The sequence below is a fragment of the Crinia signifera genome, chromosome 2, assembly GCF_055691185.1.
Source record: "Crinia signifera chromosome 2, ASM5569118v1, whole genome shotgun sequence".
Taxonomy (NCBI): domain Eukaryota; kingdom Metazoa; phylum Chordata; class Amphibia; order Anura; family Myobatrachidae; genus Crinia; species Crinia signifera.
This window is the reverse complement of record NC_139218.1, coordinates 196,865,647-196,882,398: the sequence shown is the minus strand read 5'-3', so window position 1 is coordinate 196,882,398 and position 16,752 is coordinate 196,865,647. Positions and strand designations below refer to the sequence as shown.

The 16,752-nt window shown below is 41.8% G+C and overlaps 2 protein-coding genes across 5 annotated transcripts in view; one reads left to right on the top strand and one right to left on the bottom strand.

Annotated features, from left to right (window-relative positions):
- The window catches only part of LOC146060384 (uncharacterized), a 100,674-nt gene extending 98,601 nt beyond the window's left edge, over positions 1–2,073 (top strand). For 3 of the 4 annotated variants that reach the window (XM_083173539.1, XM_083173537.1, XM_083173538.1), the window contains exon 15: positions 677–2,072. In XM_083173539.1, the coding sequence (XP_083029665.1) occupies positions 677–964 (288 nt within the window). In that variant the 3' untranslated portion in view covers positions 965–2,072. Of the gene's footprint in view, positions 1–676 lie in introns of all 4 variants that reach the window. The other variant, XM_083173540.1, reaches the window with a different exon arrangement.
- A 1,015-nt stretch (positions 2,074–3,088) lies between these two features.
- The window catches only part of OSCP1 (organic solute carrier partner 1), a 30,725-nt gene continuing 17,061 nt past the window's right edge, over positions 3,089–16,752 (bottom strand). The window contains exons 3-10 of the mRNA XM_083173536.1: positions 15,537–15,704; positions 14,581–14,661; positions 14,290–14,393; positions 11,592–11,720; positions 10,501–10,570; positions 9,211–9,350; positions 8,338–8,401; positions 3,089–3,774 (exon numbers count right to left, since the gene is read on the bottom strand). Coding sequence (XP_083029662.1) covers positions 3,658–3,774; positions 8,338–8,401; positions 9,211–9,350; positions 10,501–10,570; positions 11,592–11,720; positions 14,290–14,393; positions 14,581–14,661; positions 15,537–15,704 — 873 coding nt within the window. The 3' untranslated portion in view covers positions 3,089–3,657. The remainder of the gene's footprint in view (positions 3,775–8,337; positions 8,402–9,210; positions 9,351–10,500; positions 10,571–11,591; positions 11,721–14,289; positions 14,394–14,580; positions 14,662–15,536; positions 15,705–16,752) is intronic.

The window sequence follows — 16,752 nt, the reverse complement described above, 5'->3', positions numbered from 1 at the left end:
TGGGGTTTTACTTCAAAGTAAGATCTATATTGCAGTGTAAAAATAAAGCAGTCAGTATTATCCCTGCACAGAAATAAAATATCCAACCCAAATCAAATTCTCTCTGCACAAGTTACATCTGCCCCACCTGCAGTGCACATGGTTTTTTCCATTTGAAAAGGAATTTGCCTCTGCAAGTGAACTAGAATAAGGGCCATTGTCCCTATGTCCAGGCTGTCACTCTTTCTGCCCCTGAATCTTGGCTCGTACTGTGCATCATAATGTCAATTCTGTCTCGCTCTGTAGGATTTTTGGCTCATTCCATGTGGCATAATGTGAATTTTGGTAATACTGTGTGACAATGTTAAAGGGGCATTAATGTTTAAGGGGCATTAATACTAGATAGTATAAGGGATCCTACTGTTGTGATGCATAATGGGGGTTATTCTGGTTGATTCGCAAGGCTGCAAATTCGCAACCTTGGGAGTCCACCAAATGCCACCCTGTGAATGCCGGAATGGCCGCCCCTACCCCTCGCACATCTTGTACATGGACTGTAAATGGATGTTTAACACCAATGTTTAATGCACCAATAATACTGTACTGATGATGAACCATTTTCCTGTCTGAAATATAACAAGTTTGAGCTGTCTGTTCACCATCAGATAGTATAGCAACCTCTATGTCCTTTCTGCAGGTGGTTCAGGTTTATATGAGCTGGAATGATGCCTCTGTGCCAGTGCCTAGCTTGCAGTTAGTAGGAATTCAACGCATAACCATCCCAGTGGGCGAATCTGTGAAGGTCTCTCTGACACTCCTGCCTAAGCAGCGAGCAGTTTGGACTAATATGTGGATTCTTGAGCCAGGGGAATTCTGCCTTTATATTGGGGGTCAGCAGCCTTTTCAAGTTACAAAAGTGCCATCCAATGTTGTGCAAACTACCTTTACAGTGCAGGGCGCATCACGGCCTCTCGGTGCATGCTGAAGGAACAATTCCTGCGCTGTCTTCTTTCTCCACCAGGTGGAGGTGTCACAGACTATTGTTACAGAATGAGAATGAAAGCTAATCAATAATACCACCTGTGTGGACAATATTGTGCTTCCAATTTGTGCCAAACAAAATGTTTATAGCCTCATATACATATTTGAGTAAAGGTAATTAAATGTCATTCAACAAACGAATGATCCACATGTTCTAAAGAGTTGACTCAAATGGAACAAAATAACACATAGGGGCGGATTCAAATTTTTTTATCAAACCGATCTCCCATCTTGTGAGCCTTCTAGTGGCTGCCGGCACGTAATTATTTGAATCCGCCCCACAAAATACAATGCTATAAAATATTCACCCCTTTGGTATTTTTCATATTGTATTTCTTAAGTGCTTATTTATCAAACAATGTTTGCAGACATTTTCATTGGTTGTAGGATCCCTCCATTTCCCCCCAGCAGCCCCATCACCCTCAGATTTCTAAGGGGGATAGGATGCTGCCAAATTGACCCCCGCAGTTACCACCACCTGAAGATGGCAGTAGCCTATGGGCTACTATACTCGTACCTGGCCAAGAGAGGGTTCCCTCAGAACCCTCCTCAGAAGTGGCTGCTGTGCATGTGTGATCAGTGGGTCATCACATGATCAGCAAGTCCACACAGGCAGCCATCATAGCACCTCACAGGGGCAGGCCCCAGTGGTCTTCATTTATACATGCAGCTAATGTAATTACATTCTGACACACAAACTTGGGGGATAATATCACACCCATATTGCATTGCAAATGTGACCAATTGTAATGGGCCCCATAATGTGTTATTTCTACTAAAGTAATAATTCTATTTTTCAATTACAAATAAAAAAAACCAGACCTATATTGATTACATAAATACATCTTCAGAGGTCGCATAATTGATTGGATACCAGCTGTGTACAATGAAAGTGTTTGAACTAACTTTAAAAATAAGTCACCTGTCTATGGGAGGTCCCACAGTTGGTGGCTGTATTTACAAATAAAGGCCTGTGTTGTGCATCTGAGATTTCAAAGACATGAATTACTCTATTACAGTGTCATGTCCATAAATAAATGGAGATTCTGAAAATGTTTCTTTACTGGAGGTCTCCCTAAATTGGGCTAACTTACCCGCCGTTTGCCAGAACACTTGACCCCCCCCCCCCCCCCCCCCCCCCCCCCCCCCATAACTAATACAGAGAGTTTGTCATGTGAAGACATGAGGACTAAAATTTTAGGCCTCGCCATAGCAGTTATATTTGGTGCAATACTTCATGAACACGTATCCTATTCTAAAGCATAAAACTTGGGCACTGGACAGCAAGGGCACCTGGATGACACAATATAGGAAGACCTCTTGGAGGAAAATTTCAGGAGGGGACCTATGACCACACAGTGCACAGCCAAAGTTGTTCTAGTCAGAGTCCATCCCATAGAGCAGAGTTTCTCAAACTCTGTCTCCAAAGCACTGTAAGGGGCACTACCCGCTCGGCCCAGGATGCAGTACATGGAGGTGCCAGAATGGAGAGGCGCTCTCCCCTCTGATGGCTGCTGCACCTGTCACACTGTCTAACAGGCAGCAGCATGAAGTATTACTCAATTTCGTGTATATCAGGCAGTGTGTATGCCCCATATGTGTGTGTGCCAGTGGTCACTAGCAACGTCATCAGGTTTGATGTTTCATGCCCCCATGCTGGCTAGCTGAATATGTGAAGTGACCCGTGTGGGTGCCCTAATTGCACCTTCTGGGTCAGGCCCAGCACTTTGGTTGCATTTAACCATTTTACGCAGCTGAACATGTCCTATCTGGGTGCAATCAGTGTAATAAAAAATTACATATCAACACTCAGATCTGTAGCTTTGACATCATTAGAATTCTGATTAGTGTCTATGTCATGAAATTACATTTCAACAAGTTCTGCAATTTCGCAGTTAATTATATGACATAGTTGTGGAGTTTGCTGCCCACATGTAAAGGAATAAAGTTTATTTATAGGCATGCTATCAATATTAATATATAAAATGTGACCTGTCACTCATACAAGCTGCCCACTCATGATACAAATTACAAGTTTCTGAACATATATAGGACAACAGAGCCTCTATTCTAAATTAAAAGGGTTTATGGTTACCTCTGTATATACAGGACACAGATCTCAGAGTCATTCCAATGCCTATAATAATTTACACTACTAGACATATTGGGGTAGATGTACTAACCAGTGATAAGGTAGGAAAATTGAGACAGAGATGAAGTGGCCCATGGCAACCAATCAGCACTGAAGTAACATCTATAATTTGCAGAATATAAAATTATACAGAGCAGCGAATTCTAATTCCTTAGAATACATACATTATTCTCTAAATGCTAACATTAGATTTCACATATTATACAGATATTTACAGGAATTTATACATATTATAGCAACACTTGGTTTATAAGCCTAAGGGGTCGATCCTTTTATCCCCAACCGGCGAATCATCACAACACCGGGCCGATTTTGCTGAAAACTGCTCGCACCTCCATAGGGATGCGAGCAAATTTCAGTGAATTCAGCCCTGCGAAGGGTGCAATGCAGGGTTAATTTGGGTGCCATTTTCAGCGTAAAAACATCACCCGAGCGGCAACTCGCACCGTTCATGGTTAATAGGATCGACCCCTAAGACGATATCATCACAATCCATCCATTAGTGCTAGAAGATCATCTCCTTTACTGGTACTCTGAATGAGCGTCTCCTCAGACTGGAACTCGCCCATGATGCGAGAAAGTTCTTTATTCCTCTCTTGGTCCTGGAAAACAAAAGATCGTCAGTTCAACACTGCAGCTGTACAACTTGAGAGACTTTCAGACTTATGCAACTTTTAGGCTTGTGAATTTCAGAGAGCAAGTCCTCCTACCACATCCCAGAGAAACAATCAGGATAGGGGAAAATGATGATGTGCTTCTCAGTGAATCATATCATTGCAGATTTGCCCTCCCTGCATGATCCCATTATTTAAAAAATGTGTCAGGTGGAGATCAATTATATGCTTTATTTTTCACCAGCCAAGAGTGGCCTTCTCCATTTCCACAACACAATAAAAGTATTGCGATTATTATTTAGCTAGTCTAAACTACCTGTGTTTTGGTATCTATTCTTGTGAAATAGAAGAAACTGAACTGCACCTAAAAGTAACCACAGTTAAGCTGGGTATGCACTGAATGATGTGTATACCCAGCGTCATCTTGAGTGAGGGGACCCGGTGGGTACCATCATCGGCAAGTCTGCGACAAGCAACGGCAGCAGGCAACCTCTGAGTTGGGATTTGGGGTTGGAGAGGGAGTGAGGAACATTCTGCAGCATGGCCCTTGCTAGCAATGACATAGAAAAACTAAACCAGCACTGCCAGAAACTTAAATTAGCAGAAGTAGCAGGGACAATAAATACAGAAATTGCCCTATACAAGCATTAAGGCAAAGAGGACACCATTGGGAATTGGTATACCGGTGGTGTGAATCCCAGAAGGGATCAGGTAAGTATACTTGCTATCCACCTGTTCCCTCTAACACCCCCCCCCCCTCCCCTCTTTCTCACCGCAGCCTAAGCCTAGTGCCTGATTAACCCCTTCCCGACATTTGACGTACATGTACGTCATGGTCGGGAAGTACTTCCCGACATTGGACGTACATGTACGTCATGACTTGTAACTGTCACTGCGTCTAGAGACGCGGTGACAGTTAGGAGATGTCTGCTGTCCTGACAGCAGACATCCCCCCTCGCCGCCCAGGGGGGGCAGGGGTGCCCCCCCCCGGTCGGCGATCGCTGTGATTGGCTGTTCAAATCTGAACAGCCAATCTCAGCGTTTCCTGTGTTACCGGCGGCTAAGCCGCTCGGTAACACAGAAAACGGTGGTGATCGGTGCAGCACCGATCACCACCAAGCGGCAGCACCCCCCTCCCACCCACCCGCACTCACCGGGCAGCTCCCGCAGGTCCCCGGCAGCAGCAGCAGCACGCCAGGTCCCCCGGCAGCAGCAGCAGCACAGATCCTCAGCGCACGCAGCGCTTCCCCCCTCCCACCCCACCAATGAGTTAAACAATATAAGGTACTGAAATATATATATATATATATATATATATATATATATATATATATATATATGTGTATATATATATATATACACACATATATGTATGTGTATATATGTATATATATATATATACACACATATATATATGTATATATATATATATATATATATATATATATATATATATATACACAGATATATGTGTGTATATATATGTGTGTATATATATATATATATATATATATATATATATATATATATATATATATATATATATATATATATATATATATATATATATATATATATATATATATATATACACACACACACACACACACACACACACACACACACACACACACACACATATATATATATATAGAAAGATATTCCCGACATATGACGTATATATACGTCATGGTCGGGAGGTACTTCCCGACCGAAGACGTATATATACGTCATGGTTTTAAACTGTCACCGCGTCTATAGACGCGGTGACAGTTTGGAGATGTCTGCTGTCCCTGACAGCAGACATCCCCGATCGCTGCGATTGGCTGTTCAAATGTGAACAGCCAATTGCAGCGTTTTTCTGTGTTACCGGCGGCTAAGCCGCTCGGTAAGGTAACACAGTGATCGGTGGTGATCGGTGCTGTTAAGTACAGCACCGATCACCACCGATCGCCAGCCCCCCCCCCCTCCCACCCGGCAGCCCCCCTCACTCCCACCCACCCGGCTGCCGCAGCGCCAGCACCCCTCCCACCCCCCCGCCAGCCGCAGCGCCAGCCCCCCTCCCAAAGCTGGTGACCAAAATGGGGTCACTTGTGGGGGGGTTCCACTGTATTGGTGCTTCGGGGGTCTTGCTAATGCAAAATAGCACCCACCATTCATTCCACCACCAAAAATCACTCCTTCCCTTCTGAGTCCTGCCATGCACCCAACTGGTATTTTTTGGTCACATGTGAGGCATTGCCGTACTCGGGAGAAATTGGGGCACAGATTTTGGGGTGCTTTGTATCCTTCATTCCTTGTGAAAATGAAAAATTTTAAACCAGAACTGCATTTTTCTGTAAAAAATTACATTTTTTTACACAAAAATGCAGATCTGGCTCAAAATTTTTCATTTTCACAAGGAATGAAGGATACAAAGCACCCCAAAATCTGTGCCCCAATTTCTCCCGAGTACGGCAATGCCTCACATGTGACCAAAAAATACCAGTTGGGTGCATGGCAGGACTCAGAAGGGAAGGAGTGATTTTTGGATTTTGCAGCACAGATTTTGGTGGAATGAATGGCGGGTGCTATGTTGCACCAATACAGTGGAACCCCCCCACAAGTCACCCCATTTTGCAAACTACACCCTTCAGGGAATTCATCAAGGGGTATAGTGTACATTTCAAACCCCCAGGGGTTTCACCAATTTTGATACAACTGAGCTGTGAAAATGAAAAATTAATTTTTTTTATTTTCACTGCCCAGTTGTACCACAATTGGTGAAACCCCTGGGGGTTTGAAATGTACACTATACCCCTAGATGAATTCCCTGAAGGGTGTAGTTTGCAAAATGGGGTGACTTGTGGGGGGGTTCCACTGTATTGGTGCAACATAGCACCCACCATTCATTCCACCAAAATCTGTGCTGCAAAATCCAAAAATCACTCCTTCCCTTCTGAGTCCTGCCATGCACCCAACTGGTATTTTTTGGTCACATGTGAGGCATTGCCGTACTCGGGAGAAATTGGGGCACAGATTTTGGGGTGCTTTGTATCCTTCATTCCTTGTGAAAATGAAAAATTTTGAGCCAGAACTGCATTTTTCTGTAAAAAATTACATTTTTTTACACAAATATGCAGATCTGGCTCAAAATTTTTCATTTTCACAAGGAATGAAGGATACAAAGCACCCCAAAATCTGTGCCCCAATTTCTCCCGAGTACGGCAATGCCTCACATGTGACCAAAAAATACCAGTTGGGTGCATGGCAGGACTCAGAAGGGAAGGAGTGATTTTTGGATTTTGCAGCACAGATTTTGGTGGAATGAATGGTGGGTGCTATGTTGCACCAATACAGTGGAACCCCCCCACAAGTCACCCCATTTTGCAAACTACACCCTTCAGGGAATTCATCAAGGGGTATAGTGTACATTACAAACCCCCAGGGGTTTCACCAATTTTGATACAACTGAGCTGTGAAAATGAAAATTTTTTTTTTTTTATTTTCACTGCCCAGTTGTACCACAATTGGTGAAACCCCTGGGGGTTTGAAATGTACACTATACCCCTAGATGAATTCCCTGAAGGGTGTAGTTTGCAAAATGGGGTCACTTGTGGGGGGGTTCCTAACTTTTAGCATCTTATGGTGCCTAGAAACCTACATGGTGCCTAAAAAGTAATCTCATAAAAAGGAGGCTCCAAAATCAAGTAGGTGCTCCTTCTATTATGAAGCCTGTGGTTTGGTCACCGTGCACACTAGGGCCACATATAGGATATTTATGAAAACCAAAGAATTGGGGGAATCAATTTTTAGTCACATTTCTCTAGTAAAATCTACTGTATTCGTTAGAAAAATGTATTAAAATTGAAACTCTGCAAAAAAAATGAAATTTTGAAATTTCACCTACACTTTGTTTTAATTCCTGTGAAACACCTAAAGGGTTAACAAACTTCCAAAATGCTGTTTTGAATACTGTGAGGGGTGCAGTTTTTGAAATGGCATCATTTATGGGGGTGTCTCACATACAAGTCCCTCAAAGTCACATCAGAACTGAACTGGTCCCTAAAAAAATCAGTGTTTGAAATTTTCTTGAAAATTTGAGAATTTGCTATTCATATTGTAAGCCTCCTAGTGTCCAAAAAAATTAAAAGGAAGTTGAAATAATGATGGAAATATAAAGTAGACATATGGTCTATGTTAGTTATTAACTATTTTGAGTGGTATGATTATTTGTCTCACAAGCAGAAAATTTAACATTTTGCAAATCGCTAAATTTTCCATTTTTTCACGACATTTTGGTATTTTTCACAAAAAAACACAGACTGTATCGACCCAAATTTACCACTAATTTGAAGTACAATGTGTCACGAAAAAACAATCTCAAAATCACTGGGATAAGTAAAAGCAAAAAAAAGTTATCCCCACTTAAGTGAGAGATGTCAGATTTGAAAAAAATGGCTCTGTCAGGAACGCAAAAACTGGCTCTGTCAGGAAGGGGTTAAGCAAAAGGCTGATTAGGCTGTGGCCTAGGGCGCCAGCAACAATATACTCTATTAGCATGTCACTTACTTTACTAGCTTGAATGCTGATGACTTTATAAGAAAGCTCTTCTGGTCTTGTGAGTGCTGCTTGTCTGGTTATAAAAAAAAAGAAAAAAAAAGTTAAAAACGTAGCTAGTTGAGTAACTGAATCATGTACATTGACTCATTCTGCTTTTGTGCAGAAGAAACACGTTCTATCATTGATACTGAACAGAAGTAGAACTCTAATAAAAGTGCCATAATTATCATCATAATTCTGATCGGGTCATAAAATATTTCTAGGTATGTATTTGTTAAGGGTATGACACTTTTCCATGTGGTTTAGAAGAAGTGTTACATGAATTGTAATTACTTGTTGCATTATATTTTCTCTTGTGCTGATGGTATAAAACCAGGTAGAACGGAAGTCTCTTCCTGTTGACCTATTTGCAATGTTCTAGCAAATCCCTCCCCTACATGCACCTATGATGGGTCTATAGATTATTTTGAGTGACTTTAATTCTGTGTATCACTGGTCCGTGAGTTATGGATGTGATCAGTGGCTGGAAGGTATACTGGTCATTGTACTGCCATTTTGGAGAATCTAGGGAGTGTCTACAGGTAAGCTCAATTTAGAAATACATTAAAAAAAATATATAAACTAATAATGGTACTATCATCATGTATCATAGGGGCCACCAGAACAGAGACACCTTGCCGTGGATGGTGGCTTACCATATATATTTGCAAATGTATACAGCTAAAATCTCTGCACTACTATTATCATGTTGACATTTTCCTGTGTGAACCTTTTTCATTTGTCGAGCTACTTCTTTTTGACCATTCATTGGTCGACCTAATGATCCACACCTTTATTCTGAAAAGCGGTCTTATAGAAGGAAATAGAAGAACTTGCACTTACTCCTCTTCTTCATCATTAGTGAATAAGTTTAATCGGAAGCTATGATCAGTACTAGAGGGTTTCTTCAGCTCCAAACCACCCATTAGCTGTGCCAGGAGATTCAACTCTTCTTTAGCCAAAGGATTAGGCACAACATTCTCCTGTAGGAAAAAAAACACACAAAAAAAACCACCTTTAAAAACTAAAATAATTATAAACCTTACAGAAATAACAAAGAAATAGATTAACTCGATTAACTGAACAAATAAAAAGTAGAGAAACCAAACAGGTACCAGGGAATGCACATTTGTTATATAAATTCAAATAAAAAATGTAATGTAAAAAATTATTATATTTCCTATATAAAATGTAAACATTAAAAGGTCATTATAGTAAAAGGACAATGATTGCTTGGTCAATTTTCACACCTATTTTTACAAATTCACGTGGCACTCAAAGGGTTAAAAGTATGTTTTGTATCTAAAACTAAAAAGCACATCCTACACAAAAACAAGGCCATGCATTACACTACAAAAAAAAAAAAAAGAAGCAAAATCAAATACAGGTTTGAATATTGGGATCTAGACTGAATCATTTAAAAAAAAAAAATGAAACATTTCTCTACTTTACTTAAATTTTCTAAGTGGAAATGTCAAAAGTCTAGTTCCTTGATGGCTAACCTTGGCACTCCAGCTGTTGTTGAACTACACATCCCAGCATGCTCTGCTTCAGTTTTGGGTACTTGTGTATTATCACAGCACCCATCGCATACCACTAATTAAGGTATGCGATAGGACCGATTTGAGGCTTTTCCCGGGCAGAGCGTACAATTTTAATATTGCGTTGTATCGCAATTTCAATGTTAAATGCCCAGCCAGACCAGATTTTTAATTGTATCCCCACCCTGATGGGTAATAAGTATGTTAAATGCCCCCCCCCCCCATTGTTAACGCCACCCCACTATTAACGCCAACCAGAAGCGTGGCGAGCGGTGGCGGTATGCGTCCTCCGACCTTTTCATACCCCCACTATCCTGCGATGGAAATCGGGGGCGCTGTGATAATACACAAGTACCCAGTTTTGCTATTTGGCCATGCTAAATCTGATGCAGAGCATGCTGGGATGTGTCAAGGTTAGCCATCAACAAATCCCCTGGTTCACATTCTGCTGTCTGGGGAACAGCCGCTAATTAACCATTGGGGGCAGTGGTCTGGCTGCTACACTTTCATTCCGGCTCCTATATTTTAAAAAGGATTTTTCAAGCCTGGTGTAGTGCACTCTTGTGAAACAAGACACAGATGCTAGTCTTACCTTTGTGTGTGATGCTGAGCTTTTCAATGTTCCAGACATGTGAGTCTCTACAGAGCGACTGACACTGTACCTGGAAAAATATTTCACATTCAATTTTGTCTTCTGTAAAGCTCTGATACAATAACTTTATATATCAGTTTTACTACTACTTTGTTATCCATTATAAATGCTGCAGGGACCCCATTTTACCTGCCCACTGACAAAGTGTATATACCTACACAAACACAGAAGGCTCATTTATAAAATCACTAGGGATCAAATTAGCTCTACACCAGAACCAGCTTTATACAAAACAGACAAAAAAAGTTTGACAGACCCATAATTGGCAGTAACTTTGGGTTACAGAGCAGCTGCACAGAGCTCATGTAAGTACAACACACAGCACTGCCACTCTAGGTAAGGACAATGCTCCCAAAGCAGTAACATTCTGCCTGTTGCTTTATTTATATAAAACGTCCATCATTAACAAAAGAATCTAGCAAATGGAAATTACATATATTAGGCAGAATAAAGGTTTGTAAAGGCAACCTTTCATGTTCTACATTTTACTCAAACACACCAAAGACTGGACGAATCAAAATTGGGCAATTTTTGTCCAGTAACATCATTATTTTACCTTGTTTCCTTCAGTGGTGTTTTGCTTAGTGAAAATATGTGATGGCTCCATAATATACTGTATAAGTACAGTAATAGGGGCGCATTTCTAAAAGGTGGTGAACATGGGCCCCCGAGCCTCAGGGGGCCCCACACCGCACCCATTTTTTGTAATACCTACCCTCCATTGTCCAGCGCTGAGTAAATCGCCAGAAAAGTGCCTGCATCATCACCTTTTTTCCAGAGATCTGCGGATATGCGCAGCAGGATTTAAGAACCCCTGATGATCAGACCCTACTATGCGGTGTTACTCCCAGCAGAGAGGAGGGGCCTGTACGGAGGAGGTTGCACATGGGCCTCCTCCTCTCTTAAAATGCTCCTGTACAGCTGAACAAAGTGGACGCACATCTCCCTCTCAGCATAAAATATTATCTTAACAATTACATAAGCCAGTTATGCAGTCTCAGTTCATTCACAGCTGAAAATAAAACACTTACATATTTGTCCCTAGCTTAAGCACTCTGTCACCAAATAGATCGTAAGATCCTTCACGCAATGGCCTGACATAATTTCCACCATTTTGGAACTCCATTCCTTTTACCTCCTCTCCTTTATAATTGAAAATCCTAAGGGATGGACAAAATAATACTTTAAAAACATTGCACTTCTGATATAAAAGTATAACAAATAACTGGATCATACCAGTTACTAATATTATCTTCAGTAAGGTGTGTGTGTTTTTTATTAAATTACAGTACACCACATTTAACTCACTGTTTTGCCAATACAATACAAAGTATTAGTACACAGTATACAAATAGACTAATTATAAAACGACTTGAAACAAATCACTCTAGTGGTTTAGTGACTGAAGTTATGGTTTTGTAGTGATCTCCATATTGAAGTTAGTTTCTTCACAAAGTTCTTGAAACCACTGCTGCTACAGATATCACTCACATGGTTTGTACAATTATTATAAGCCAACATAACAAAGTCCAGATATTTCAAAATGTAATAATGATTATATATGCTTATATTATCACATAGAAACATAGAATTTGACGGCAGATAAGAACCACTTGGCCCATCCAGTCTGCCCCTTTTTTAAACATGTTACCTCAAACCATATTTGATCCTTATTTTTTTGTAAGTATATAAGCATACCTATCCCAAGCATGTTTAAATTGTACTACTGTATTTGCCTCTACCACCTCTGATGGGAGGCTATTCCACTTATCTACTACTCTTTCTGTGAAGTAATTCTTCCTCACATTTCCCCTGAATATTCCTCCCTCTAGTTTCAGTGCATGTCCTCGTGTTCTGTTGCTCCTCTTCCTGTGAAGAATGTCTCCCACCTGTACCTTGTTAAAACCCTTGATATATTTGAAAGTGTCTATCATGTCCCCCCTTTCCCTTCTCTGCTCTAAAGTATACATATTAAGATCTTTTAGTCTTTCCTGGTACGTTTTGTGATGTAGGTCATGCACCATTGTAGTTGCTCTTCTTTGTACAGTCTCTAATGTATTTATATCCTTCTGGAGATATGGCCTCCAGAACTGAACACAGTACTCTAGATGAGGTCATACAATGACCTATACAGTGGCATTATTACTTCTTTCTTTCTACTGCTGATACCTCTCCCTATGCAACCAAGCATCTGACTTGCCTTCTTCATTGCTTTGTTACATTGCCTACCTGCTTTTAAGTCCCCTGAAATAGTGACACCTAGATCCCTCTCTTCCACAGTAGTTTCCATTAGTGCCATTTATACTATATTTAGTCTTTGGATTTTTGAGACTCAAGTGCATGATTTAGCATTTTTTGGCATTAAACTGTAGTTGCCATGCTCTTGACCATTCCTCTAATCTACCTAGATCCTCAATCATTTGTTTTACCCCTCCTGGTGTGTCTACCCTGTTGCATACCTTTGTGTCATCTGCAAAAAGGCACATTTTACCCTCAATTCCATTTGCAATATCACCAATAAAGATATTAAAAAGCACCGGTCCAAGTACAGATCCCTGGGGTACTCCACTTGTAACCTTTCCCTCCTTTGACTGTACTCCGTTTACTACAACTCTCGGTTTTCTCTGTGGTCCTGCAACCACGCTCTTATCCATTCAACTATCTTAGAATCCAATCCCAAACTTTCAAGTTTATTTAACAGTCTGCGATGTGGGACAGTGTCAAAAGCCTTACTAAAGTCTAGATAAGCTACATCTACAGCCCCACCTTGATTTATTACTTTAGTCACTCAGTCAAAAAAGTCAATAAGATTTGTTTGACATGATCTTCCCCCAGTAAACCCATGCTGTTTTGGATCCTGTAAATTGCTGGTTTTGAGATATTCTACAACTCTTTGTTTTAAGAGTGTTTCCATCAATTTCCCTACTACTGATGTAAGGCTCACTGGTCGATAGTTGCTTACCTCTTCCTTGCTTCCACTACATTCGCTGTTTTCCAGTCCTCTGGGATTACTCCAGTAGCTAGTGACTGGTTGAATAATTCTGTTATTGGTTTTATCAGTTCCCCTTTAAGCTCTTTTAGTATCATTGGACATGTGTCCGTCCTGGGAGCAACCAGGCATGTGGGATGTTTTGCTCCTCACAGTGAACTGGCAATAAGCCAGGTCACTGATGTCAGATGGGGGTGGGGGAGGAGGCAGCGCTTGTAGCTGACACTGTCTCCAAGTGCTGAATCCTCTATAGCATGAATGGGACCCGGGTCACCCATTCACACTGCACAGCAACCCGGGTCCAAGCCGGGATTAACCCTTCTTTTGACCCAGGTAGGAATGCCGAGTTGCTTGACCCAAGACATGTAAAAAGGCCCTCTCAGATCACACAGAGACCTGGGTTGACTAGGTAACAACCCGGGATCACCCAGGGTTATTTTTGCAATGTGAAAATATAGCTGTGTACACATGTTGCAATATGGTCACTGTTTCCCTCTGCGGCTCCCCCAGCAGTCTCCTATGCATCACCGACCATCTCTGGTCGCTGATGTAAACTGGACAATTGCTCAGCAATATATTGCACCGTGTGTACACAGCTTATGAATGCATTACAGATGTTTGTTTATTACAAATAAAGCTTAAAAAAAAAAACCATGTCAACACAATTTTTTTTTATGGATAGGCAAATTTTAAATTAGGTGTTATATTCAGAGCAAAGTAAAATATGAGCCAGCACTTACCTTATAAGCCCTGGCACTTCTGTACCCCAAGGGACAGGACCTGATGTAGGGAGCACAAAACGCCCATTGGAGTTTTGAACTTTATCTTTTAAGAAAATAGAGACCTACAGAGCATACGAGGCAAAGAACATGACAAGTGATTACAGATGTGTCCACAAGGTACAATGGTTTGCAAATAAGTACCTTATACCAGAAATGGTGTGCAGTGCATCAATGACAAGATGACAATAACAAAGTAATCAAGTAATTTGTGTACACCTCCCACTTCATAAAGTCATACTAAGCGCTTACCCTGATGTGCATGTCCTGGAAGAAAATAAGTAAAGTTTGCCGAATAAGCTGAAACTCGCCAGCAGGCAGGCAGTTATACATCTGTACAGAGAGAAAACAGGTCTGCTGTTATGGAACTATTGCACGTGACCTTCAAGTAATGCAGAAAATAATCATTTTTATGAGCATACTGACAAATGTCACCTATAATGGACAAACTGCTTGTCAACATTTATCTTAACTACTGATCTCATTTTTAGAAGCTTAAGTGGCATACACACGGGGCAATTTCAGCCCCATTTCTAAGAGATCTGACTAGAACGCTAAGAAATGAGCATGGATTACTCTGTGTGTATGCCCTGCAGTGATGGCAATGCGCAGTCCCTCGCATCACCATCACACTCAAGGAAAGCCAATGTTTCCATTGGTTTTCCTGCTAGATCGTGGGGCTTTGCACACAGCATTGCAGGGTGTACCGCAATGTGCGCTAAGCAATCGAGCGTAAGCCAGTCACTCAGCACCCCCGCGTGCAAGAGGCTTAAGTCACATCTAGGGAAGGCTTGGGAGACACTAACTCGGTGACAAGCATCTGTGGTCGCATCGATAAACCTTTAAACTTCCACAGAGCGGTCTCCATAGCGCTTTATCTCAATAACAGTACTAAGTCAAAGCTTTACATTTAATCAAAGAGATCTGTAATAAAATATTAGCATGAATTTTAAACCAATGTTAAAAATGCGGAAAAATATGATAAAATAAGGGGTGGTGCATATGTGACCCTGGGGCTGCCTGTTTCCAAGCACTAACCTAGACTCTTGTTTTAGATTAACATTGCAGATAACAGGGCAGTGCTAATGGCGTTGGTATTGCCTGAACTTAGGATCTCACTAGCTAAGTAGAGGAGGAAGAGGATAGAGTACTACTCCTTCCCTTCATACATTATGCACATATTACATTCAATTATTTCACCCTCTTACATCAATAAGTTGTCTGAAAGTTTCATCCACTTGATTAAGAATACTTGGAGAGTCCCGAACAAAGTCTTTAATAGCATCCATGTGGTTAAAGGTGACTAACAAGATGTCCTTGGGGCGAGGGCAAAGAAGAACTTGGTACTTGAAGGCCATAGTCATCAGATCATAAAGCTGAACTCGGTAAAGATGAAGAAAAATACTTCATTACACCAGGCATAAAAAAAAAAAATGAAGCTATTTTAGATGATAGCAACCATGCAATTTTTGGGCAATCAATTGGGTTAATGTTTCACACAAAGTATTTCATTTTGGAGCCTGATGGATCAGCATGGATCGCAAAAGTGGATGGGTTGACGTCTTTTTTCAACCTTAACTACTAGGTTACACTGTAAAGTCAGACCTGATTTCCCCTGCAGCTCCCCGGGAGAGGGAAGCGCGATTAGGCACTTGATGTGCCAAGGTTTGCATATGATAAATCGCATGGATTTATCATATGCAGTCCCCGGGGAGCTGCAGGAGGAGGGAGCCGTGCGGGGGACGGCAGCGGGATGCCGGCTAATTGAGAGCCAAGCAGGGAGAGGCTACATAGGGACCCGGGCATGAGGAAGCTGTGTTGCGGTGGGGTGACAGCGGGAGGCGAGCAGGGAGAACTTAATGACATGACGCTGGCTGCCGGGCAGCGGCGAGAGACGGGAGGAACAGATAACTTGGAAAAAAAAAACGCCCATAGCAATGGCTTGCTAGTCATCTCCATGGGCGTTTTTTTTTTTTTTTAAGTTATCTGTTTCTCCCATCTCCCGCCGCTGCGGCGCTGCCCGGCAGCCAGCGTCATGTCATCAAGTTCTCCCTGCTCGCCTCCCGCTGTCACCCCACCGCAACACAGCTTCCTCCAGCCCGGCGCCATATGCAGCCTCCCCCTGCTTGGCTCTCTATAGCCGGCATCCCCCGCCCGCTGCTGTCCCCCTGCACGGCTCCCTGGCTGGGCTGCACATAAGATTTGGCAAATCTTATGTGCAGCCCGTCCGACCCCAATCCGATGCGCACGGGACCGCGGATGTCTACAATTGCAATTTGGGATGATTTCACTGCCCGATTCATCCGAATCGGGTGAAATCGTTCCCATATCGCATAGTGTATGGGGGCCTTTAGATTTGGGAACCTCATTTTGTTTCTGTGCAGGGTTAATACCGGCTGCTTTATTTTTACACTGCAATTTAGA